At 33.2% G+C, this 27423-nt stretch overlaps 1 protein-coding gene across 4 annotated transcripts; it reads left to right on the top strand.

Moving 5' to 3' along the window:
- Window positions 1–1059: 1059 nt before the first annotated feature.
- LOC143224708 (protein HID1-like) lies at window positions 1060–25436 on the top strand. 4 transcript variants are annotated; one of them, XM_076452920.1, is made up of 4 exons: window positions 1060–1193; window positions 12673–12885; window positions 16998–17116; window positions 22752–25436. In XM_076452920.1, the coding sequence occupies exons 1-2, from the start codon at window positions 1134–1136 to the stop codon at window positions 12838–12840; spliced, it is 228 nt and encodes a 75-aa protein (XP_076309035.1). In that variant the 5' UTR covers window positions 1060–1133; the 3' UTR covers window positions 12841–12885; window positions 16998–17116; window positions 22752–25436. The 4 variants fall into 4 exon arrangements, 2 of the variants coding, with proteins under 2 accessions (XP_076309035.1, XP_076309034.1); XR_013013404.1 differs by lacking the exon at window positions 1060–1193 and adding an exon at window positions 1744–2350; XR_013013405.1 differs by lacking the exon at window positions 1060–1193 and adding an exon at window positions 1771–1789.
- Window positions 25437–27423: the final 1987 nt, after the last annotated feature.

Raw genomic sequence — 27423 nt, 5'->3', positions numbered from 1 at the left:
CATTATTCGGTTTTGGACTCCTTTGTCAGGCTTTTGGAGGACGCCCTCAACTGTCACATATTTTGCACCAGTGACGAACACACAGTTCAACACGTGTTTGCCACAATTGACTTCTTCACGCACACCCTGGACTGTGCGTGGCCTTGTGATTAACGTGTCGCCGATCTGTAAATCTAAGGGTTTCAAACTCGCGTGTAGTTGCCGTAAAAAAAGCGCGCCGCACTTCAGGGTCGTGAATGCGTTATAAGAAGGACAGTCAAATTCGACTAGTCGGTTAGAGTAGCTCTTTATGACGTACCTTCCTTCTAGTCTGTCATTTCAAAATCAAAGAAGTCTTTAAGCAGATATCACTACCGTGGATTTGCGCGAATTTCCAACACAAAATAACACATTTTGATTTTTTTAATGAATTTTTGCGAATTATTTTGGTATTACATTACGAATAGCGTGCAGGCACGCCGTCCGTTCGCGCGAGGGCTTTCAACGGAGTAAACCGTCTTACTGTTCTTTTAGCGATTTCATATAAATCTAACTTCGTTGTATGTATTTAGCTCTTCATTTATTTCGGTGGCCATGTGACGTGAAGTACTTATTTGAGAGATTGCCGTTTGTGCCGGTTAAAACTGTGACAAATCTCGATTAACCTGATTGGATGTTAGTGGTTAAATGTATTTAAAAAAGTATAAAAATGCGATTCATTAATAATTTACCAAAATATTTACGTAAGTAATGACATTACCAAAGGTGAGGAACCTTAGAAAGTGTTTAATCAAAGACTACACTTGTCGGTAAATTTATTATTATATTGCTAATTTGCAAGTCTTATGTAAGTGTAAGTCCGTATGTGCTCCTGCAGATGCATTATTCAGCTCATCCTAGTAACACACTGTGTTGTCAGTGTGATAGTCATCTACCCTAGATAATACCAGCTCACCCTCCCTTTTCACTTTTGTTCTTGTTTATCGCGCGGAAGTCTATATAAACGTTTGCAATACGGCATCCTAGACTCGTAGTTCTTGCTGGTCGTTTTGAGCTGGTGCTTATTAAATACAGGCTTGAGTTTCGTACATACTAACACAGATTAATCCCTTTTGGTCGGGAGATTATAGGAACACTCTTCAGTATTTTTCCACATGATCTCGTGTTGTTTTTCGTTCAGGAGGAAACGGGTTACATTTAATTTAGGAGGAGAGGTAAGGTGTATGTTTTAACGTAATTGTAGTTTGTACTCATCTAACTTATTTAAATTTCACTGATTTACAGCGTTTTTTTTTAAATCAAGTCCCTGTGCGTGACGTGATCGATTTTGTTGATAAGAAGTCAAAACACGGTTTTATAACGTATTGAATAAAAAGTTGTTTTTACTTGTCTTAAAATAATGATTTATATAGTGAACAATTTTATACAAACAGTTCTAGTGAGAGTGCTGAGACCGAACGGAAATATTGAATAATAAGCATAGTTTCTGCAATACATTTTAAATGTTATTGACCGTACTTGCTGCCAGAGGGCTTATTTAGCCGTAGCTGTGAATTTGGAACAAACAAATCTACTGTGGGAATGACTTAAGGCAGGACAAGTATTTTAGGGTCATACAATGACATATAATCTGGAAAGTATGTAACGAAAGGATAATAAAATATTAGAATGCGACTCGTTTATTTAAAAATATTTATTGGAAATATATGAGAAAATACGGCCACTTTCCATACACAGAGGACGCTCCAATCACGTAAAGTACCCGTAGCGTCGTCGTTCAGAAGATTTGGTGTTTCCAAGGGATCCATAAGTTAGTTTTATCACTGAAGCCTAACTTAAATTAAGTGTCAAAATAACAAATAATTGTTTTTTTTTTTCACTTCATTTTCATTGGCAGGACGTTTCGTAACTATGACGACAAAAACTTTCATGCCATAGTGGCTGAATTAGCAAATGATATTTTTGGGCACGATGAAAACGAACCTGGTAGTATAGTAGCGAAGAAGTGTAGGTTTGTTTTTTTAGCCTTGTGGGTGTTTTACTCATCGTAGGCGAACTAAAAACATATATTTGTTTTCTCTCTCCTGAACACCCCTGGTCTGCCAACCGGGACGAACTAGTTTTTAATTTGTACGATGGGTACCATGTTCAAGATGACGAGATATCCACTTGAAGTAAAAATATATTCAGGTTAACCTGAAGATGACCTAAGAAGTTCGAAATGTTGTTCTGTACTGTATTTTAATTAAAGTGTTGGTACCTACATCAGCCATCTTGAGAATACAGGTGCTGTGCAATCCATCACTGTTTAGAATAAAAACGTTGACAAAAAATCCGTTATTGACCACTCGTTTTATGTCTATTGTGAAAGGTAAGATCGACAAATAACATTCCTTCTGCTGAAAACTTTGAACAAAACCAATCACATTTCTTCAAGTTGATAAAATTCAATACCTTGTTGATTTTTGCACATAGATTATTGAACGTGTAAAAAATGAATAAAAAAATTTGACTTATAAATAGACTGGAAGAATTTTATGCTCTGACGTACACGAATAGAATAAACTATTAATTTTGTAACGATCTGTTCATTGATTTAAATTGTATTTTACTTGTGGAAATTTCTATTTCGCAACTGGAAGAGGTTCAGAGTTAGATAGAGAAGGCCCGACATAACGGTGACTAGTGTGCTCCATTCATAATCTACGTTTCGTAGGTTTGAGTTTTGTCATTAGAAATGTTCACTTTTTCACATGTAGGAGCATTATAATATGATGATCAATCTCATTTTTCACTGGTATTGAATAGCCCAAGAGTTGAAAGTGGGTGATATTTACTAGAGGTATTTTCTTTTTATGTTACTGCTAAATTAGGATAGATAACACAGATAGCTATAGAGAACTCCAGCACACAAGTTGAGCAGGCAATCACTGAAAAAAAAGACAAGATTATATAAAATTAAATTTAATCCTTTAAATGAAAACAATTTAAAACTAGTTTTAAAGTTACTTAGAAACCACATGATAATTTGTAATTTATCAAGAACTGGATTTAAATCTCGAGGAATTTCAAGTAACATTGTGACACTAATTGTATTAGGCTTGTAGAGTTTTGTGTTTGTTTTGGGTGAAAAATATGAGAGAGAGAATGAAGTTAAGATGAGGTAGTTTGTTGTTATAGTAACAACAAATTTGTTGAACATCTGTTGGTTCACATTATATCTAACTCCTGCCAGTTTTATTCAGTGTAACAACTCACCAGGTTGGCTTGACACAATACCTACTAAACCTTGGTTTATTAGCTTCTTACATTGTTAATTTAGTACTGATCGTGAGATAGCATTATAGATAAGACTGGATTCATTACTGAACAGAAGACTGATCTACACTGAAACATCATCTGGTGCTCAATGTGATCAGCTTTCGAGTTTTAAAGGATTTGGCATTTTACACATTCTAATTTAAGCTTCCATTATGAAACTGTTCGATACATGTTTTTGTCCCCACTGGGTGACCCGGCACAGACAGGTGGTTAAGGCACTCGACTCGTAATCCGACGGTCGCGGATTCAAATCCCCGTCACACCAAACATGCTCGCCCTTTCAGCCGTGGGAGCGTTATAATTTACGGTCAGTCCCACTATTCGTTGGTAAAAATGTAGCCTAATAGTTGGTGGTGGGTAGTGATGACCAGCTGCCTTCCCTCTAATCTTACACTGCTAAATTAGGGACGGCTAGCGCAGGTACCCTTCGTGTGGCTTTGTGCGAAATTCAAAACAAACCAAACCCTCACTTGGACAGCGGTAAGTCTTCGAAGTTACAAGTTGTAACTTACAACCCTGAAGCCAGGGGGTACGATTCCCCTTGGTGGACACATCAGATAGCTTGATGTGGCTTCACTGCAAGAAGACACACACATCTAAAAGTTACTTGTTAGAAATAAGCGCATGCGTACCCACTTCAAAAGTTGATATTGTATACAGTTTGTATTAAGCTAGCAACATCGCCTGGCGTTGTCCGAGTTTTCCAAGAAAATCGAACAATGTCTTTGTTTCGCTGTATTATATTTTGATAGGTAAAAAAATGTTTGTGAATTTATGAAAAAACAACAATTAGGTTTGACGTTTGAAATTAATCTACGAAGCTGTTTTAAATCATGACGGACTTAGCTATATTCCTCATATTCCAATCATCCCTCTTCAAATATTAAAAATTTTAAACGTGCGTAATATGTTCCACTTGCCTGTGAAATTACTACAAATAAAATCAGTGGCGGCGCCAGGATATTTTTGTTGGGGGGGGGGACGGTGTAAATGTGGAGGGGCTTCCCAAAATGCCATCAATATGAAGTATAGATGGTAAATTATAATAATGTAAATACCAAGGTACATTTCAGAAAGGTGTGTTATTTTGAACTGCGTTTTCAATGCAGTTTTCATTGGAAACTCATACTCTGATTAATAATTAATTATTACAAATGAGAAATAATCTGTTTATGAAAATATGCGTATATGTAAAAGAGGAAGCTCACCTAAATTCCACCCAAGGTAATACATAATAATGAAGAAAATCAAGATTAGCTTCGACCAGGGGTCACCAAACATTTTCACAGGGGTCAGATTACTTGGGAATGAGAAGTGCGGGCCACATGATCAATATATTCAATACTCATAAGTTAGAACGAAAGTTCTCTGTAAAAGACTTAACACTAAGTTTAGGATGCCACATTAGCCATGTGAGAGTAGCATGCAATACACACATGTAATAAAAAAAACAAACAGAAATATAACCAACATTTTTTTTTACCAAAAGGTTATCAAAGAAGGTGACATTAACAAAAACAATTGTCACATCGCACATGGTAAGTACATGTCTGAATTTTACTAAACTGCAAAAAAGTTAGTGAGATTTATGAAATTGGCCTTTGACTTTCAAAATATCTTCAATGTTCAGTTTTGAATTGCTGTATCTAATCATTAGAATTGCTTTCAAATGTTTATCAGTCAACCTTGATCGATGTACCGACTTCACATACTTCATTTTTGAAAATGCTTGTTCACAGACATAAGTTGTTCCGAACACTGATGCCGTAACAGATGCAAACTGCTTCAGCTTTGGAAAATCATCTCCAGGTATGCAGCTGTAAAATTCAATAAGTTGCCCCTCTCTGTGTTTTGCTTTCAACAAGTCATTTCCTTGCAAATCAATGACCTCCAGCTGAAGTTTCACTGGCACGTCATCAATGACACAATCAAAAGGATTCTGAAAAAGCAGAATGTCACTTTCGATTCTGTTGAAATCCGAAAATCTCTCTAAAAATACTTATTTAAATCACCAATAATCTTTTTCTGAAACTCCAGGTTGACATCTTCTGTGATTCCAGCATGAAACTCATTGAAACATTGAAAATGAGAGAGGTTTGCGGTTTCATCCTTCCAAATGTACTTCAAACAATGACAGCTTTCTCCGAAATCCTTTAATGATTCTATAGAGATCACAGACAAGGTTATTCTTCCTCTGAAGTTTCAAGTTCAATTCATTCATGTGGGATGTGATGTCAACCAAAAATGACAACTTTGACAACCAGGTTGGATCCAACAGAAGTGGATCGGCTCTATATTTCTCGATAAGAAATATATCTATTTCTCTTCTCAGCTTATAAAAACGAGACAAGACTTTACCACAGCCGAGCCACCTCACAGCCGTGTGAAAAAGCAAGCCACAGAAATCCGAATCAATTTCTTCAAGAAACGCCTTGAACTGGCGATGATTAAGTGCATGACCCCGAATGAAGTTCACTGCAGAAATGACTGGCTTCAGTACGCAAGAAATATCGAAGTCTTTTCCACAGAGTGCTTGCTGATGTATGATGCAGTGTATGAACAGAGCGCTTTGGAGTTGAAGATCTTCCAACTGTTTCCTGATCAGCCCCAACAGACCCTTCTTTACTCCAGCCATGTTTTTTTCTCCATCAACTGTTACACCTCTAAGCTGATTCCACTGAAGGTTATAGTCTTGCAAAGTTTTATGCACTTCCATGAAAATGTCTTCTCCAGTTGTTCTTCCGTGCATGCTGCAAACTGATGCCAACTCTTCCGTGATCTGAAAGTCCAAATTAACTCCACGAATGAATACGAGAAGTTGTGACGTACTCGAGAGATCAGTAGACTCATCCAGTGCCAGAGAATACCATAGGAAGTTTCTAGCTTTTTGGCGTATCTGTAATGTGATGTTCTCTCCAAGTTCTTCTGCTCTCCGTACAACTGAAGTTGCTGAAAGGCTGATACTTTCAAAGAAATTGTCTTTTTCAGGACACAGTTCATTTGCTGCTTCCATCATACGCTCTTTGATGAACTTGCCGTCAGTAAAAGGTTTTCCTCGCTCTGCCATCCTATGCACTATTTTGTAACTTGTGCAGTGACAGATTTATTTTCAGCAGACTTTCTTGTGAAGAGATTCTTTTGAGATTCAAAAACTCGTTTTATGGATTCAAATTTCTCAGAACGGAACTTTCCTGAAAATTTCAAACATGTTGATAGATGTTTTGTTTCATAAGATTGTACTCTTTCAAAACGGCAACACTTTCGGTACATATCACACAAGTAGCTTTCTGGTTTCCACAAAGAAGTACTTTTCTCCCCATTCTTCACGACACTCAGAGTCCACTTTTCTTCTTTAAAAGCAGTCATAACGATGGATGAAAAAAACAGGATCTGAAGATGAAAACACAGAACGCCGTGAGAAACGTATTGTGCTGGTCTAAGAACGCACAAACAAAATATATTGAAACGTACGTTTGTCACGATACTTACCTAAGAACGAGTTACGAAAAGGGAATAACCCGACTACTAAGAGAAATGAGCTTGCTGAAACGGTAACCCTAGGCCGCAGATTTACAAGACGAGTCGATAGGACGAGGGTTAAGTCTGTTCTTGTTTTCGAAATACTAACGCTTTCATAGATAGGTGCACAAACAACGGGACAGCAAGGACGAAAGAAGAATTTTCCTATTGGTTAAAATGCACGTGACAGTCTTGTTTCTTTTAACATAACGTCTTGTGTTTGCCAGCTTAAAGCGACTATTGGTGTGATTTATTTTGTTATGACAGTCGGACATTTGATCAAATGTCACTTTTTATTTCCAAGCGGCTTGGTGCTGGCTGGCAGGACAAAATGACCTCGAGGGCCGTAGTTTTGGTGACCCCTGGCTTAGATTGAATATTTAATGTACCATTAAGAGTAAAGTTACAAATCAAAAGAAATATAACATAAAGACGTAGTTTACATTGGAGAAACGAATTATCCCATGCGAAGTTAATACACTCTGAGGAAAAGTAAGGTCACTATCAGGCTTACTATCTTTCATCTTAATGAAGATGTTGAGTTCTACAGATCTATGTCTCTTTGATGTTAATTGTAAAGCAACAACGACGATTGTGTTTTCCATATTTTGTGAATATATGTAGGTAACAATTATGGGGGGGGGGCTTGGCTCATTCGGGGGACTCAAGCCCCCTCCCACCCTGGCGCAGCCACTGAATAAAATGCAGTATTGTACTTTATAATACACCAAAAGAAAAGAAAATCCACTTCCAGGAGAGAGATGTAGCATAATACACATTCAATGACTTTCGTGATGATAAACTCTGTTAACCTGAGATGACCTGAGAAGGTCGAAACGTTGTTCTCTGCTTTATTAGTAAAACTGTTAATTCCCACATCAGTCATACTGAGTTACATCCGATTACTTTAATCTCGTTTTACGTAATCAGTGTTATTATTCAAGCTGTACCAATTTCAGACAGTCTGTTTCTTTTCACACACAATATTCCAATATATGTATTAGTATGTATATATAAATAACAACAAAAGCCTGCGAATTTGAACTCCATAAAAGTTTTGATTTTAATGACAGATTTTTTATATTCGTAGATTTTGAAAATAATATAATGTTGTTTTTTATCACAGAAGAATTTTTTTTTTCTTTTTTTATAAATCGGGAAGAAAAACTTACTGAGTTCAAATTATTATTTCGTTCCCCACAGTGAACGTTTTTATATTGTTATGTTTGGGTTCTAGAACAATGAATGAGATTCATGTTGCGATTGGTTTAGAGACATCTATAACCAGTGGTTGGTAACGTGTGAAATATAAAATGTGATTTGATTTCAATGAAAATGATTCATTTATGTAAAAGTACATACGATGTTTTGTGAAGCATCTGTGAACCATAGAGTAAAAATGGATAATTTCGGATTCAGCATACAGAACTAAATAGGTCTATCTATTCTAATGGTAATAAAAGAAAAATACAATTTCTAGGTTCAACCTATCCTCTACCTCACGCATACGCTCCACCAGTTAAGCTGACTTTAATCAAATTACACAAAATAATTATTATATTGTAAGCCTTACTCTTTTTTACATAGTTCAGCGGTTCTCAATCTTTTACTCAGGACCCCTTTGCACTCCTAAAAGTTGAGGACCCCAAAGAGCTTTCGTATATGTGGGTTATATCTATTGATATTTACCGTATTAGGAATTAAAACTTGGAAATTTGTTAAATATTTGTTTATTAATTCATTTAAAGATAACAATAATAAACCCATTAAATGTTAAACGTTACATTTTTATGAAATACAACAATATTTTCCTAAACAAGAAAATTAGTGAGAAGAGTGATGGTGTTTTACCTTTTTTCAAATATCTTTAATGTCTGGCTCAATAGAAGACAGCTGGATTCTGATGTCTGGCTCAATAGAAGACAGCTGGATTCTGATGTCTGGCTTAACAGAAGACAGCTGGATTCTGATGTCTGGCTTAACAGAAGACAGCTGGATTCTGATGTTTGGCTTAATAGAAGACAGCTGCATTCTGATGTCTGGCTTAATAGAAGACAGCTGGATTCTGATGTCTTGCTTAATAGAAGACAGCTGGATTCTGATGTCTGGCTCAATAGAAGACAGCTGAATTCTGATGTCTGGCTTAACAGAAGACAGCTGGATTCTGATGTCTGCCTTAACAGAAGACAGCTGGATTCTGATATCTGTTTCTACATTTAATCTGTTGTAATACGTTGTGTTGGTTGAAGCATCTGAAAACAATGTGGCCTCACACAGATGTGTAGTTGGAAGAGGAGGAATGTTTTCAGATAATTGTAGATATACTGCACCAAAACTCAACTGATAGTTTCTCAAGGGTTAGCTGCAATGTGGAATCTGAACCCCTATCAATGAACTTTTCGTACTCTGTTACATTAAAATCCATTGATCTATCCTGCACTTTGAATGGGTTTTTTACCCATGGATGATTTTGTAATATCATGCATTGGTCATTTGGAAAATATTGGTTATCCGAGTTATGCAGATCTTCCAAATGTTAAGAACTTTCATTATATCAAAAAATCACATTATTTAATATCTCCACTGATCTCGTCAAAAAAGTCTAAGTATTTGGAAGCTGTCAAACTCACGATGGCGGATACAAGCTGTACAAAATTCTAATTTTCGCTTAAAGGCTCGTATTTTAGCAACAAATACTGTCCGTTGTTTTCCTTGAAGTGACAGGCTTTGTTCATTTTCGAGAAAATGTCTGCCAAATACCCAAGTCAGAAGAACCATAGTTTGTCTGTCAGTTATTATTTCAAGTACAAATGGTGTTCCATGAAAAAGACGGCTAGTTCAGCTCGTAGTTTAAACAATTGCACAAAGTGCTCCAGACAACCATCGTACTTCGGTATTAAGTAGTGATGCTTCATGTTAACTTCCAATTTCGTCACACAGAATGTCAAAAAGACGTGTATTGGATGGTCTAGATTTAATATTAATAATTTGTACAACTTCATCAAGAACATTCTTAAGTGAAACTGGTTTTGTTTTTGTTTTTTTACTGCGAGTGCGTGGCGGTGAAGAATACAATGACTACTAGTACAGTTTGGTACCACTGCGTTGATTCGTAGTAAGGCGCCAGCAGTTTTACCCACCATTGTTTTTTCACCATCAGTGCAAATGTCAACACATTCTTGAGATTCAAAAACGTTATTCAACACATTGAATATTTCAGCACCAGTTGTGTTTGTTGGCAAGAATTCGCACTAAAGATCTTCGATGGTTAGTTGGTGCTGATACCTGATGAATAAAAGCAAAAAAAAAAAGTACAGCCGCGTTTGTAGATTCGTCCATTTGTAAAGCAACAGTGCAATTCTGCATATGAGATATTAACTCATCATGTTCGCAGTTAATTTTTTTAATTCGACGAGTTAGTGTTTTGTTGGAAAGTGGCACTGTCGTGATTTCTTTTACTTACTTTACATACAGCATGCATTCAGCTGTACAAGGTTTTATTAGTCTCAGCTGTTGTGTGCACTTCTCCAGCCAGTGCAGTACGATAATTTGTAAGATGCTTCATTGGCTTTTTAATTTCTTGTTTGAAAAGCTGTAACTTTCTGGCTTTTTAAGAGTTAATCACGGCTGTGCTTAAAATATTCAGTTCCTTTTTCTTTAAACTTTGAATGATTGGTCTCAAAATGACGCTGCAACTTAACTGGCAACATAACACTATTTGAAAATATTCTGCTGCATAAGACACAATAAAGTAAATTGTTAACATCTATAAAGCTGAGGGAAAGATAGCTTTCGTCATATTTTCCTTTATTATTTGCAGTTTCGTTCAGTTTCTGTGGAGTATATTTCTTCCTTTCATGAGTCAGAGAACTCTCTGATGTCAGTTTCATCTCTTTCAGTATTTTTGGATGTAGATGGTGCAGCTGTTGGTTGAGAAAGCGAGTCGTCTAATCTCCCTTTTTTAAACCAACGATACCATCCTTAAATATAAGAAAAATATTTTATAAATAAATTTCATTTTATTTTAGAATAAAATATAATTAAATTATAAAATAATTTTTTTTAGATAAAATAAAAAAAATATTATTGCTTTGTTTTTTTTGGAATTTCGCACAAAGCTACTCGAGGGCTATCTGTGCTAGCCGTCCCTAATTTAGCAGTGTAAGACTAGAGGGAAGGCAGCTAGTTATCACCACCCACCGCCAACTCTTGGGCTACTCTTTTACCAACGAATAGTGGGATTGACCGTAACATTATACGCCCCCACGGCTGGGAGGGCGAGCATGTTTAGCGCGACGCGGGCGCGAACCCGCGACCCTCGGATTAATGTACTTCTCAAATGTTTGAACAATTGTTTGCGGTCTGATTCCTCTTTGCACTTTCAAAATTTTTTTTTAGAATGTTAGATTCCAGTTTATTCAAGCTGAGGTATATTTTTTATATGTATGTATTTTCTAGAATAGAGAAAAATCCAAATTTATCAACCATACAGATTACAATTTATTTGGGCCTGGCATGGCCTAGCGCGTAGCTAGGCCTCGAGTAACTTTGTGCGAAATTCCAAAACAAACAAACAAAACAATACAATTTATTTAAATCACAAATCAATGAAAGTTTGATACAAAACAATATCGCTTATGTAAGCAAAAACATTAGAACGAAATCTAAGAACTTGAAGACACAACCTTCCTTCTCGAAGACTGAAAACGTAATTAGACGTTATTTACCTTTTTCACTCTCATTCTCTCTAAAACGAACAAAAACGTTTCATTGAAGGAATTACATTATGAAAATAGTTTTGACCTCGCGGACCTACAGAAGGAGTTACGGACCGCACTTTGAGAAACGCTTAGTTTATTTAATGGTAAAGGCCTAGTTTTATTATGTAGGCAAGGTCTTGCTTGCTTTTATACACACGATGTTTTAATTCTGTGTACATTTTTGTGTGTGAGGTTAAATATATGTTGTGTTAGAAGATATATAGTTTAAGATCTATAATTAAATAGCCCTATAATGCTAAATTACAAGTTCAACGTTAACTCAAACTGCGTTGAATTTATTCGTATGATGTACGTGTTAGCGATAACATTACCGATTCAGCTGGCAGACAGTAGAGGGATGTGTCGAAGAAAAGTTTTCGTTTTGCGCAACTTGATGTTAGAGACATGTGATATGAATAGTAAACTCAGTTTTAAGTTATATATAAATTTAGATAAGAGTTCACATTTATAAGAAATGACCAGTTCTTTGCTGTTATGGAAAATGTTGATATTCTAAAATGATTTTACTAATTTGTGTTAATGATTTCTATACTTGTTTTTTCAGCCAGCAGATGCCAAGGATGATGTCTCCGTGGTACAGTTGTGTTTAATGATTTCTATACTTGTTTTTCAGCCAGCAGATGCCAAGGATGATGTATCCGTGGTACAGTTGTGTTTAATGATTTCTACACTTGTTTTTCAGTCAGCAGATATCAAGGATGATGTCTCCGTGGTACAGTTGTGTTTAATGATTTCTACACTTGTTTTTCAGTCAGCAGATGCCAAGGATGATGTCTCCATGGTACAGTTGTGTTTAATGATTTCTACACTTGTTTTTCAGCCAGCAGATGCCAAGGATAATGTCTCTGTGGTACAGTTGTGTTTAATGATTTCTATACTTGTTTTTCAGTCAGCAGATGCCAAGGATGATGTCTCCATGGTACAGTTGTGTTTAATGATTTCTATATTTGTTTTTTCAGCTGATAAATGCTCCTGGGATCAGTACTGGTCAGTAATTTCCGTTATTGTTTTTCAGCCAGTAGATGTGTTATATGATCACGTTTAGCTATTGATTTGTGTTATTGTTTTTTAGCCAATAGATGCCAAGGACGATGTCTTCTGGGATCAGTTTTGGTCAGAAAGTGTGCAGAATGTACAAGATGTTTTCACACTCATCCCTGCTGCTGAGGTGCGGGCTGTGAGGGAAGAATCACCTCCAACCTTGCCACTCTGTGCTACAAGGCTGTTGAAAAACTTGTGAAAGCTGCAGACACCTTATGTAACACCCAGGGACAGCAACAAACAGGTGTTGTAATTTAACTTCTATCTATTTCCACAGTATACATGGATTGGACATAGAATTATTTTCACCAGACAATTTAAAAGAACCCACCAATTAGAAAGAAGTTTACAACAGTATTATTAGATTGTTCAAAAGGGATACTATTAGTAGTTTGTCTTGAGTTTTTATTTGTAACTATGTTCTCCTGCCAGATATCTTACTCAAGCAGGTTATTAAACTACAAGTTCTGTATTTGTTAAACTTTTTGACTGAATAATTTTAGTAAAAAAGCTGCTGATATAGCAGTTTAATCATTGTAAGTTGTTAACTAGTTTTAGTAGTTTTGTTTAGTTACATAGGCCACCTGCATTGGTGTAGTTATTTTTGTAGTTTAGTGTAGGAACTTTATTTGGATCAGATGTGAGACTTTATTCAAATGATAAACCAAAGTAGTAGTTATTCATGTACACCAGTGTGTATTAATTAAATTATCATTCAGGTGTTTGTATAGATGGTGTCCAAGATGAAATACAGTGATATAAACCTTTACTTAAATACCTTCCAAACCAAGTGTTTAGTTTAAGTGAATTCTAAATAGAAAAGGTGTAAGAATGACAATAACTATGGAAACAGGGCTTGAAGCCATTAGGTGTAATGCTGTGGCTGTTATGTAGACATCCAATATCATTTCACATGTATATTGATTTTTTATTGTAAAAGTATTAAAACATTTGTCTCCATGGATTATAATTACTTGCTTCTGTAAAAAGTAGATAAAAATTTCTCTAGTATGTGACTATAACATTATTATTATATTTTCAAGTACGAATTATGGCTCCAAGATTCGTAGTTTCTGATCCAGTGAGAAGCATCATAATAACTCTTTACTAGGAGGTCTGTAGTCAGTGGGAGACTTCAGCAAGTACAAAAGTATTAAAAAATGGAGTTGGGAAAATAATCAAAACATCTAGTAAAACTGTTCAGACATACCATGTGTTTTGTATGTCATGTTTTAGTATCCAGATGTATTATGTGTTTTGTATGTTGTGTTTTAGTATTCAGTTTTATCATATGTTTTAGTATTAAGGTGAACCATGAGTTTTTGTATCCAGACGTACTATGTGTTTTAGTGTACCATGTTTGATCTTTGGATAACACAAGATCAAGAAAGCTAAGAAATGATTATATTTACTTCATTCCATGGAGATGACATTTCAAGGTCACAGGAAGTGGTGAGGTCAGTGAGACCATGTCCTGACCACATTTCTGTGGCACGTATAGCCATAGCTTATGTATTAAAACCAGCTTCTTTTAATTCAGTATGTTACATTGTGTGTGTTTATGAAGTATTTGTGATTGAAATGGCACAATATTCAATTAAAGTTTCGAAAACTGTCTGAGAGGTATGCTTTCAGACACCACCACGATCACAGAAATGGATTGTTTTGTATGCTGGTACTGTACTTTTCAAACATTGTATGTCACATTGCTTAACTGTCACAATGGCCTAACCTCTCAAAAATTGCTTCCTGTGGTAATGCATTTCTTCCACCCATAGGTGCATGGCCATAATGTTACACATTAACTGTTAACAACAGTCAGTGTTATTCAGTGGTAGGCCAGATGGTATCACAAAATTATGGCCACCCCTACATGTTTGAATTAAAATGTGCATAGTGTTAGTTTCTGTAGGTGAACCTGACATTTCTATTTAAGCATAAAACATTGAGATTTAAATGTTGTGAACTAGATGTTTATGAAGGAATCAATCTTGTTCCTGATAGACTGAATAGGTTACTTCAACTACTGCTCAAGGGAAGAAAGACATTCACAGATTCAGCGAGAATATGGTTACTTCAAATACTGCTCAAGGGAAGAAAGACATTCACAGATTCAGCGAGAATATGGTTACTTCAAATACTGCTCAAGGGAAGAAAGACATTCACAGATTCAGTGAAATGTGATTGTCCAACACTTAGAAGAAACTGTATGCAATGAACTTAAAATTCTTTTAGTTGTGTGTTGCACAAAATAACCAATTTATTAATTTCTTTCCTTAAACTCAGTTTTAAGTAAATTCATCATAACATATCCTATTGATCCTTTAGTTATGTAGTGGTTGTACCTAATGCTCTTTGAGGAAATCAGTTTTACTACTGATGGCAAGAGCAACTCCAGAAGGTCACATAATGTTTCCAGGTTGGATGTTAAGTAGCTGACCACCTGGGCTTGCCAAATATGATGTTACACAGCTGACCATCTAGGTTTTTCCAGATCACATGTTATGTTTACTTCATTCAGAGACAGCCTTAAGTCTAGCATCTACTTGCTACAAAACATCAAGGAACCATATTTTAGTGTTAAAGATGACTCTTCCACAAGTTTTATCAAGAAGTGTTAAAAAATGCATTGCAGCAAAAAAGACTTTGATAGTGAAAGATAAAAAGAAAAACAAGTAGTTTTCCAGAACTTGTATGTTTGTAGAGATGAATCAATGTATTCCAAAGATGGCTGAAATGGTTATTAAAGAATCAATGTATTCCAAAGATGGCTGAAATGGTTATTAAAGAATCAGTGTACTCCAAAGATGGCTGAAATGGTTATTAAAGAATCAATGTATTCCAAAGATGGCTGAAATGGTTATTAAAGAATCAATGTACTCCAAAGATGGCTGAAATGGTTATTAAAACTTCAGTCAAAATAAAGTACAGAACAATGTTTTGAACTTCTTAGGTTACCTTCAAGTTAGCAGGTTATCTAACAATGAATTATAAGGGTCAAACATTGTTCTGTACTTTATTTTAATTAAAGTTTAAATACCCACACTAGCTGTCTTTAGAATACATTTTCACTTCAAATGAGTTTCTTGTCATTATAACGTGATGAATCATTTGAAGGTTTTGAAACTAAGAGATCACAGTACAGAAATTATAATAAAGAAAAATTTCTGCAATTTCCAGTTATGTTTGGAAGTACCATCCAAGTATGAGACAATTTAACCAAAGCTGGAGCAAAGCTGTAAAATGAACTCCGATCTTTCTTCATGTACATTTGTTTTGTTAAGAAACATTATAAAGTTCTGAAATACCTGCATGAATCAAAATTTTTAAATTTAAGGTAAGTGTTGATGAATGAGTTGTCTCTAGTTTATGTATAATATATACACATTTAAATTTAAGGTAAATGTTGATGAATGAGTTGTCTCTAGTTTATGTATAATATATACACATTTAAATTTAAGGTAAATGTTGATGAATGAGTTGTCTCTAGTTTATGTATAATATATACACATTTAAATTTACGGTAAGTGTTGATGAATGAGTTGTCTCTAGTTTATGTATAATATATACACATTTAAATTTAAGGTAAGTGTTGATGAATGAGTTGTCTCTAGTTTATGTATAATATATACACATTTAAATTTAAGGTAAGTGTTGATGAATGAGTTGTCTCTAGTTTATGTATAATATATACACATATATATACAGAGAAGGTAGAACAGTTAATTGTAAGTTAAAGTTAAGGAGAACTACAGATATCTGAGGTATGACAGTAGTAAATTAGTTAGTGTTTAGGTGCCTTTTGCTCAGTAACAGAGCTCATTAGGGAACCCACAGAAGCCTTTAGTCAAATGTGGTCTGATTAGTGTAAACTGCTTTGTGTAGATACAAGACAAAAATATTTTGTTGTAACTTACATACTGTTGCAGTTTGTTTAGTAAAATTCCATTGGTTCTTTGCTTCAGAGAAAACTAAAACTGGTACCAAATTAATTAGATCAGATTTATACTAGACTGTTCTCTCATCACTGTTTCTCATGGATAGGTTTTGTTTCAAATGAAATTTGTTATCATTAGTAATGTACATTTTTATGTATTCAAACAAATTGATGAATTTTTCAAATGTTGTTGAAGATCCCTTTTCAGTTCAGTATTCAATAATTCATTATTTTCCAATATTTAATAATTTGTCATTTTTCAGTATTTAATAATTCATCCTTTCTCAATGTTTAACAATTCATTGTTTTTTAGTATTTAATAATTAAACATTTTCAATGGTTAATAACTCATCCTTTTGCAGTATTTTAACGAGTAATCATTTTTCAGTATTTTAATAATTCCTTTCCCTTTTTTTCAGTTTTAAACTGCGTACGACTTTTAACACGGCTTCTACCATATATTTTTGAAGACACTGATTGGCGAGCATTTTTTTGGTCTAGTCTTCCAGGACAGCCAGCTGATGAAACTGATAGTGAGGTATGTCATAATGATGTATTGTTTTTTTGTTTATGTTAAAAACTAAAAGGCTTTACTAATTTTCTGATAATCTAACATAAAAGCAATTAAATATGTGATAAAAGAACTCATAATGACACTTTTAATTCTTAAAGTATATAAGCACATATTACACTGAAGCACAAGTGTATCTAGAAGCAGACACTTGGGGGCACAAGTTGAGTAAACCACATGGTTTTCAAGCTAAAACTTAATACCGACAGTTGTAAAATGACTAGTCATAGTTTTAAAACGTACTATTGAAGAAGGTCTGAGGACATCCCCCCCCCCAGAAAATTGGGGGAAAAAAGTGTTGTTGCCTACAAGTGGCACAGTGGTATGTTTGTGAACTTACAGTGCTAGAAACTTAGTTTGTATATGGCAATGAGCAAAGCACAGATACCCAATTGATTAGCTTTGTGCTTAACTGCAAAACAAAGTGTTAAAAACAGTTATTTTGCACTGATTTAAAGATGGAAAGTTTGGGGACCAGAAATCAGTTTTGAGGGGAAAATATGCACATGTAATTAAGATTTGAAGTAATATTTGTTGAATCATTATAACTGTAAGTATACAATGTGTTATTGTGGTGAATGGTTGTAACTGTAAGTGTACAATGTGTTATTGTGGTGAATGGTTGTAACTATAAGTGTACAATGTGTTATTGTGGTGAATGGTTGTAACTGCAAGTACACAATGTGTTATTGTGGTGAATGGTTGTAACTGCAAGTGTACAATGTGTTATTGTGGTGAATGGTTGTAACTGTAAGTACACAATGTGTTATTGTGGTGAATGGTTGTAACTGTAAGTACACAATGTGTTATTGTGGTGAATGGTTGTAACTGTAAGTACACAATGTGTTATTGTGGTGAATGGTTGTAACTGTAAGCACACAATGTGTTATTGTGGTGAATGGTTTGTAACTGTAAGTACACAATGTGTTATTGTGGTGAATGGTTGTAACTGTAAGTACACAATGTGTTATTGTGGTGAATGGTTGTAACTGTAAGTACACAATGTGTTATTGTGGTGAATGGTTGTAACTGTAAGCACACAATGTGTTATTGTGGTGAATGGTTGTAACTAAGTACACAATGTGTTATTGTGGTGAATGGTTGTAACAGCAAGTGTACAATGTGTTATTGTGGTGAATGGTTTGTAACTGCAAGTGTACAATGTGTTATTGTGGTGAATGGTTGTAACCGCAAGTGTACAATGTGTTATTGTGGTGAATGGTTGTAACCGCAAGTGTACAATGTGTTATTGTGGTGAATGGTTGTAACCGCAAGTGTACAATGTGTTATTGTGGTGAATGGTTGTAACCGCAAGTGTACAATGTGTTATTGTGGTGAATGGTTGTAACCGCAAGTGTACAATGTGTTATTGTGGTGAATGGTTGTAACTGCAAGTGTACAATGTGTTATTGTGGTGAATGGTTGTAACTGCAAGTGTACAATGTGTTATTGTGGTGAATGGTTGTAACTGCAAGTGTACAATGTGTTATTGTGGTGAATGGTTGTAACTGCAAGTGTACAATGTGTTATTGTGGTGAATGGTTGTAACTGCAAGTGTACAATGTGTTATTGTGGTGGATGGTTGTAACTGCAAGTGTACAATGTGTTATTGTGGTGAATGGTTGTAACTGCAAGTGTACAATGTGTTATTGTGGTGAATGGTTGTAACTGTAAGTGTACAATGTGTTATTGTGCTAAGCTGCCTCAAGAGGCTTTGAACTTCCAAGACTTTATATTTTTTCAGCTTAATATTGTACAATTAATTTGATTACTGTTTTGTGCAAGGCTTCTAGCACTGACCTAAATAATTGTGCCTTAGTAAACCGTAGGCTTTTCTAGATCAATACACAGCCAAGTTACACAAACTTCTCCGATTAATGTTTTATATCTTGGAATGTATCCTGACATTACCATCACAGTTTTCTTTTCTACACAGTTATTCAGATGATCCAAATTGAAAACACTGTTTATATATCTTGGAATGTATCCTGACATTACCATCATCGTTTTCTTTTCTACACAGTTATTCATGTGATCCAAATTGAAAACACTGTTTATATATCTTGGAATGTATCCTGATATTACCATCACCGTTTTCTTTTCTACACAGTTATTCAGACGATCCAAATTGAAAACACTGTTTATATATTTTGGAATGTATCCTGACATTACCATCACCGCTTTCTTTTCTACACAGTAATTCAGACGATCCAAATTGAAAACACTGTTTATATATCTTGGAATGTATCCTGACATTACCATCACCGTTTTCTTTTCTACACAGTTATTCATGTGATCCAAATTGAAAACACTGTTTATATATTTTGGAATGTATCCTGACATTACCATCACCGTTTTCTTTTCTACACAGTTATTCATGTGATCCAACTTGAAAACACTGTTTATATATCTTGGAATGTATCCTGACATTACCATCACCGTTTTCTTTTCTACACAGTTATTCAGATGATCCAAATTGGAGATCATTATGCACTGTTTATATGTTGTATCTTGGAATGTATCCTGACATTACCATCACCGTTTACATTTCTACACAGTTATTCAGACGATCCAAATTGAAAACACTGTTTATATATCTTGGAATGTATCCTGACATTACCATCACAGTTTTCTTTTCTACACAGTTATTCATGTGATCCAAATTGAAAACACTGTTTATATATCTTGGAATGTATCCTGACATTACCATCACCGCTTTCTTTTCTACACAGTTATTCAGGCGATCCAAATTGAAAACACTGTTTATATATCTTGGAATGTATCCTGACATTACCATCACCGTTTTCTTTTCTACACAGTTATTCATGTGATCCAAATTGAAAACACTGTTTATATATCTTGGAATGTATCCTGACATTACCATCACCGTTTTCTTTTCTACACAGTTATTCATGTGATCCAAATTGAAAACACTGTTTATATATCTTGGAATGTATCCTGACATTACCATCACCGTTTTCTTTTCTACACAGTTATTCAGACGATCCAAATTGAAAACACTGTTTATATATCTTGGAATGTATCCTGACATTACCATCACTGTTTTCTTTTCTACACAGTTATTCAGACGATCCAAATTGGAGATCATTATGCACTGTTTATATGTTGTATCTTGAAATGTATCCTGACATTACCATCACCGCTACATTTCTACACAGTTATTCAGACGATCCAAATTGAAAACACTGTTTATATATCTTGGAATGTATCCTGACATTACCATCACAGTTTTCTTTTCTACACAGTTATTCATGTGATCCAAATTGAAAACACTGTTTATATATCTTGGAATGTATCCTGACATTACCATCACCGTTTTCTTTTCTACACAGTTATTCAGACGATCCAAATTGAAAACACTGTTTATATATCTTGGAATGTATCCTGACATTACCATCACCGTTTTCTTTTCTACACAGTTATTCAGACGATCCAAATTGAAAACACTGTTTATATATCTTGGAATGTATCCTGACATTACCATCACCGTTTTCTTTTCTACACAGTTATTCAGACGATCCAAATTGAAAACACTGTTTATATATCTTGGAATGTATCCTGACATTACCATCACCGTTTTCTTTTCTACACAGTTATTCATGTGATCCAAATTGAAAACACTGTTTATATATCTTGGAATGTATCCTGACATTACCATCACAGTTTTCTTTTCTACACAGTTATTCAGATGATCCAAATTGGAGATCATTATGCACTGTTTATATGTTGTATCTTGGAATGTATCCTGACATTACCATCACCAATTAGCTGATAACGTATGTCTAAGGGCTTACATTCACTGGACAAAACAGACATAAAGAGGAGCACATGGGATTGGTGTAAATACTGCATTTCTCACTGAAAACTGAAACCTGGGATCAGTGAAGAGCTACAGTATACATTGATAACAAGTAAACTGAAATCTGTCTTCAGTGAAGAGCTACAGTAAACACTGATAACAAGTAAACTGAAATCTGTCTTCAGTGAAGAGCTACAGTAAACACTGATAACAAGTAAACTGAAATCTGTCTTCAGTGAAGAGCTACAGTAAACACTGATAACAAGTAAACTGAAGTCTGTCTTCAGTGAAGAGCTACAGTAAACACTGATAACAAGTAAACTGAAGTCTGTATTCAGTGAAGAGCTACAGTAAACACTGATAACAAGTAAACTGAAATCTGTCTTCAGTGAAGAGCTACAGTAAACACTGATAACAAGTAAACTGAAATCTGTCTTCAGTGAAGAGCTACAGTAAACACTGATAACAAGTAAACTGAAGTCATTCTTCAGTGAAGAGCTACAGTAAACACTGATAACAAGTAAACTGAAGTCTGTCTTCAGTGAAGAGCTACAGTAAACACTGATAACAAGTAAACTGAAATCTGTCTTCAGTGAAGAGCTACAGTAAACACTGATAACAAGTAAACTGAAATCTGTCTTCAGTGAAGAGCTACAGTAAACACTGATAACAAGTAAACTGAAGTCTGTCTTCAGCAAAGAGCTACAGTATACATTGATAACAAGTAAACTAAAACTTGGCAACATTGAAGGGCTATAGTGTACACTGTGGGCTGCCTCGCATATCTTGTGCAGATAGGTAAGCCTCTTCCCCAAGTTTCAATTAAATAAACAAGCCCAATGTTACATAGCAGCATCAGATGATTTACTGTTTGACTAACAACATCAGCAGGACATTTGTAAACTTGTGTAACTCTTAGTTTAACATGTGTATGTCATGAATGTGCAGTAAACACATGATAAATAGGTGTAATAAAAGAAATAGTTAAGTAAAAAAATTAAAAATTTAAAGTTTTTAAAACTAGGCTACGTATAAGCTTTGAATAAACTAATTTTGCATTTTTTATAAAATGTACTTTTTTACAATTCATAAAAACTAGTAATTATTAATATAAGGAAGGAAGGAAATTGTCATTTCAAATTTTAAAAAATCTCTTAGCTTAATGAAAGTAGATGTAATATATTTGTAGATTTCAACACTTATGAAACATGGGTAAAAAATAAATTTCTAAATATGTCAAGGAATTGTAATTCCACTTAAAAACATTGTCGTTCTGGTTAGTTTTGTATTGTTTTATAGTTTATCCTTCATTAGAAACTAAGCCTGTGATCTGATTGAAATATCACATCTGTACCAATGTTTGGCAGACATGGGATCAAATTTCAATATTCTGTATTTGTTTGTTCTAAATGTCTGGACATCCCTGGTGTACATATACTGGTGGTGTGCATTAAGCTTCAGAACTTATCTTTAAATAAATCACAATTATAAGACTCCAAAAAAGGACATGTTTTCATCAGACTACAAAATGTAAATAACCATAATGTGTTGCCTATTTCATAAATAAAGAAACTTACCGATCTGATTTCTTAAAAATCAGATTACAAAAACATCAGAAAATTCTTTACATCAGATCACTATGGAGATTAGTCATAGACCTACTATTAAGTTGTAACTGTGCTGATTGTGTTTGAACAGTCACTGCAGAGTTTATGTTTGGGTTTATAAGATTATTTTTTGTAAGTTGCAATCATGGTTGATTAAAGTTTTTCTTTGCTTTAGGTTGAGAATATGCCATTGGCTCAGTCTCTTATAACAGCTTTATGTGTAAGTATTGTCCTTCTACGGTGAAAGTTGGAAATTGAACCAATGAAATTAATTGTCAATATTTTATTGTGATAATGAAAGTTTGATTAATTATTTAAATGTGTTTTGTTCTGATAATTTATTGGTTCAAGTATTCCTTAAATGCTACTTCATAGTTTTTAAACAAATAATTATTACATACTGGAAAGAGCAATAGACAGATGCAGGAAGTTTGTGTGTTTTCATTACAGGATCACTTATTTAATATGTATGTGTATTTTATATAATTGTTTCTACCTTGTCTGTTGCAGCTACTTTCTATAATACAGAATTGTTTTCCATACTTTTAGAAAGCTATTTACTAAATAAAATACAGTTTATGTAAATTAGTAACTGCATCACAATGATAGTAAAATACAACCAGTTGAGTTAGATATACCAATGACTATTATCATTTCCTGACTTGAGAACATATTGTTAGATTAATATAAGTTAGTACAATTATAGTTTCTGTGGTTTAATGTCATCTAATCATGCTCCAGTTCATGTTCTGTCGTTCCTTTTCCTAGAATGTATGCAACAGTAATAGATAGATTAATGGTTCAAGGCTTCTTGATCAATCCTTGTAATGTTATATTAAGTTTGTTTTTCTACAATAATAATTTCTGTGAAGGGGTGGACCAGTGGGTGGTGAACATAATTGGTCGAGTGACATTTTCGATAGTTGACTAAGTAATAAACTTTTATATTACTTTCTCTCTCATTTCAGCTAAATCATAAAGTAAAGATGTTTATAGTACTATATATAAATAGTTCCTTGCATTTGACTATTCCAACATAAATAACAAACTGCTGTACTTGACAGCACGTGACAATGAACGGCGAGGAAGATCTCACTGTCCTATTATAAACAAAATTTTCTTTTATAAAAACTGATGAATAGAATAGTTTCACCATGGTGAGTAAAAGACAGCTACAAACATCTTGCATAAAAACATTTAATATTTTTGTGAATATTGCAACTAATCAGTTTATATTTGATCAAATATTAAATTTGGAAAAAAAATTGCAATTTTGAAATCGCCAACAAAGACTTTGATTAAGATAAAGTATTTTTTTTGTTTTTTTTAATCTTATCTTTTGGATTCAAACAGATTTTGATCTGGTTACAATTAAATTGTGAAGGATAGTTTTGGTTAAACAAAAAATAGAAATTGCACAGAATATAGGATAGTGATTATAGAATATAGGGTAGTGATTATAACGTATAGAATAGTGACTATAGAATATACAGTAATGATTATAGAATATAGGATAGTGACTATTTGTCAGGTTTCATAAGTTTCAGTGAAGTGTGATTGAAACAGGCAAATTATGCATTATTTTTGTCAATTTATAATTTAAGATCACTTTCAAATAGCCCAGAAATCACAAGTTCTTCAGTCCTTAACAAGATTGTGTTTTTTGGTTTCTTTTTAATCTAATATTTTACACTGTGTTTAGTTTCAACTCAGTCCAATCAGAAATTTGGTTTTTGTTCTGCACAAGTAACTTCCAGCTGTTACATTAATTTTTGTCTTTAGTGTATTTGGTGGACTTTCTGACTTTTCTCTTGCTGTTGTGGTTGCTTTACTTTGTGATATTTAATGTATTAGATTGTCCAGAAACAAATGTTGGAATTTGCACTGTAACATTTAGAAGCTGAATATTGAATTGGTTTAATCCAATGTTTGTCATTTACAAGGTGTCTTAATTGTCTGCTGTTTAACTCTACTCAAAGTAAGTTTCACAGCCTTCAAGGCAGCATGGACAAGAAGGACTTTCTTCTGTTTATCCTTTATGACTTCAAACTTGGACAAAAAGGTACTGAAACTACACGGAACATCAACCACACATTTGGCCATGGATCTGTTACTGAAAGTACAGTTCAGCATTTGTTCCAAAGGTTTCGACATGGAGATGAAAGTCTTGAAGACCACGAAGGACATGAAAGGAAGCCATCCTTAGATTAAAACACATTAAGGGAAGCAATTGAGACAGACTCTCGCACAACAGTATGTGGGTTTGCATGAAAGCTAGGTTTAAGCAAATCAAGCGTTGTCAACCACCTGAGTGCAATTGGAAAGACAAAGTTGGACAAGTGGGTTTGCATGAGCTGACTGAAGATCAACAAAATTGGCATTATGAGACCTGTCAAGGATGATACTCCAGAAATTGAAAGATTTGGGAATCAAGGTTCTGCCTTATTCCTCAGACCTTTCCCCTTCAGATTTTCATTCTTATAAGCACTTTGAAAACCAAGGAGCTGCAGAAGAAGCTTTCAAGGAGTTCATTGACCATGCAACTCTGATTTCTCCAGCAGGGGCATAAAAAGCATCGTTACACGTTGACAAAAGTGTGTTGAAGCAAATGGTGCTAATGTTGCTTAAAACATGCTTTACAACACTGGTTTATACTTTTCCAAACTTTACAGTTAGAAAATAGCATTTAATGTGGATTTTCAATTTTTAAGTCAAAGTTGTGTATCACAAGAAATGTTCACATGACTTTAGTAGAAACTGATCTTAAACATTATTAAACACTTTGATCTTACTTTGCAGATTATTGAGTGCTTACGTTAAACTTTATTTTATATTACTTTACACATTATTGAGTGTTTACTTTAAACGTTATTTTATATTACTTTACACATTATTGAGTGTTTACTTTAAACTTTATTTTATATTACTTTACACATTATTGAGTGTTTACTTTAAACTTTATTTTATATTACTTTTACACAGTTATTGAGTGTTTACTTTAAACTTTATTTTATATTACTTTACACATTATTGAGTGTTTACTTTAAACTTTATTTTACATTACACACATTATTGAGTGTTTACTTTAAACTTTATTTTACATTACTTTTACACATTATTGAGTGTTTACTTTAAACTTTATTTTATATTACTTTACACATTATTGAGTGTTTACTTTAAACGTTATTTTACATTACACATTATTGAGTGTTTACTTTAAACGTTATTTTATATTACTTTTTACATTATTGAGTGTTTACTTTAAACGTTATTTTACATTACATTTATTGAGTGTTTACTTTAAACGTTATTTTACATTACTTTACACATTATTGAGCGTTTACTTTAAACTTTATTTTATATTACTTTACACATTATTGAGTGTTTACTTTAAACTTTATTTTATATTACTTTACACATTATTGAGTGTTTACTTTAAACTTTATTTTATATTACTTTACACATTATTGATTGTTTACTTTAAACTTTATTTTATATTACTTTACACATTATTGATTGTTTACTTTAAACTTTATTTTATATTACTTTACACATTATTGAGTGTTTACTTTAAACTTTATTTTATATTACTTTACACATTATTGAGTGTTTACTTTAAACGTTATTTTATACACTTTACACATTATTGAGTGTTTACTTTAAACTTTATTTTACATTACTTTACACATTATTGAGTGTTTACTTTAAACTTTATTTTATATTACTTTACACATTATTGAGTGTTTACTTTAAACGTTATTTTACATTACACATTATTGAGTGTTTACTTTAAACTCTATTTTATATTACTTTACATTATTGAGTGTTTACTTTAAACGTTATTTTATATTACTTTATACACATTGGTGTTTAATTTACTTTTACATTACTTTACATTATTGATTGTTTACTTTAAACTTTATTTTATATTACTTTATGCATTATTGAGTGTTTACTTTAAACTTTATTTTATATTACTTTATTACATTATTGATTGTTTACTTTAAACTTTATTTTATATTACTTTACACATTATTGATTGTTTACTTTAAACTTTATTTTATATTACTTTACACATTATTGAGTGTTTACTTTAAACTTTATTTTATATTACTTTACACATTATTGATTGTTTACTTTAAACTTTATTTTATATTATTTTACACATTATTGAGTGTTTACTTTAAACTTTATTTTACATTACTTTTCACATTATTATTGATTGTTTTACTTTAAACTTATTTTATATTACTTTTATTACATTATTGAGTGTTTACTTTAAACGTTATTTTACATTACTTTACACATTATTGAGTGTTTACTTTAAACTTTATTTTATATTACTTTTACACATTATTGATTGTTTACTTTAAACGTTATTTTATATTACTTTACACATTATTGAGTGTTTACTTTAAACTTTATTTTATATTACTTTACACATTATTGAGTGTTTACTTTAAACTTTATTTTACACTTTACACATTATTGAGTGTTTACTTTAAACTTTATTTTTATTACATTACACATTATTGAGTGTTTACTTTAAACTTTATTTTATATTACTTTACACATTATTGAGTGTTTACTTTAAACTTTATTTTACATTACTTTTTACACTATTGAGTGTTTACTTTAATTTTTACTTTACTTTACACATTATTGTATCGTGTGTTTACTTTAAACTTTATTTTTTATATTACTTTATACACTAATTGAGTGTTTACTTTAAACCTTATTTTACATTATTCATTTTACACATTATTGATTTGTTTATTTTAAATCCTTTATTTTATATTACCTTTACACATTATTGAGTGTTTACTTTAAACTTTATTTTTTACATT

The sequence above is a fragment of the Tachypleus tridentatus genome, chromosome 9 (genome assembly GCF_004210375.1).
Source record: "Tachypleus tridentatus isolate NWPU-2018 chromosome 9, ASM421037v1, whole genome shotgun sequence".
NCBI classification, from domain to species: Eukaryota; Metazoa; Arthropoda; class Merostomata; order Xiphosura; family Limulidae; genus Tachypleus; species Tachypleus tridentatus.
This window is presented reverse-complemented; position numbering and strand designations above follow the sequence as displayed.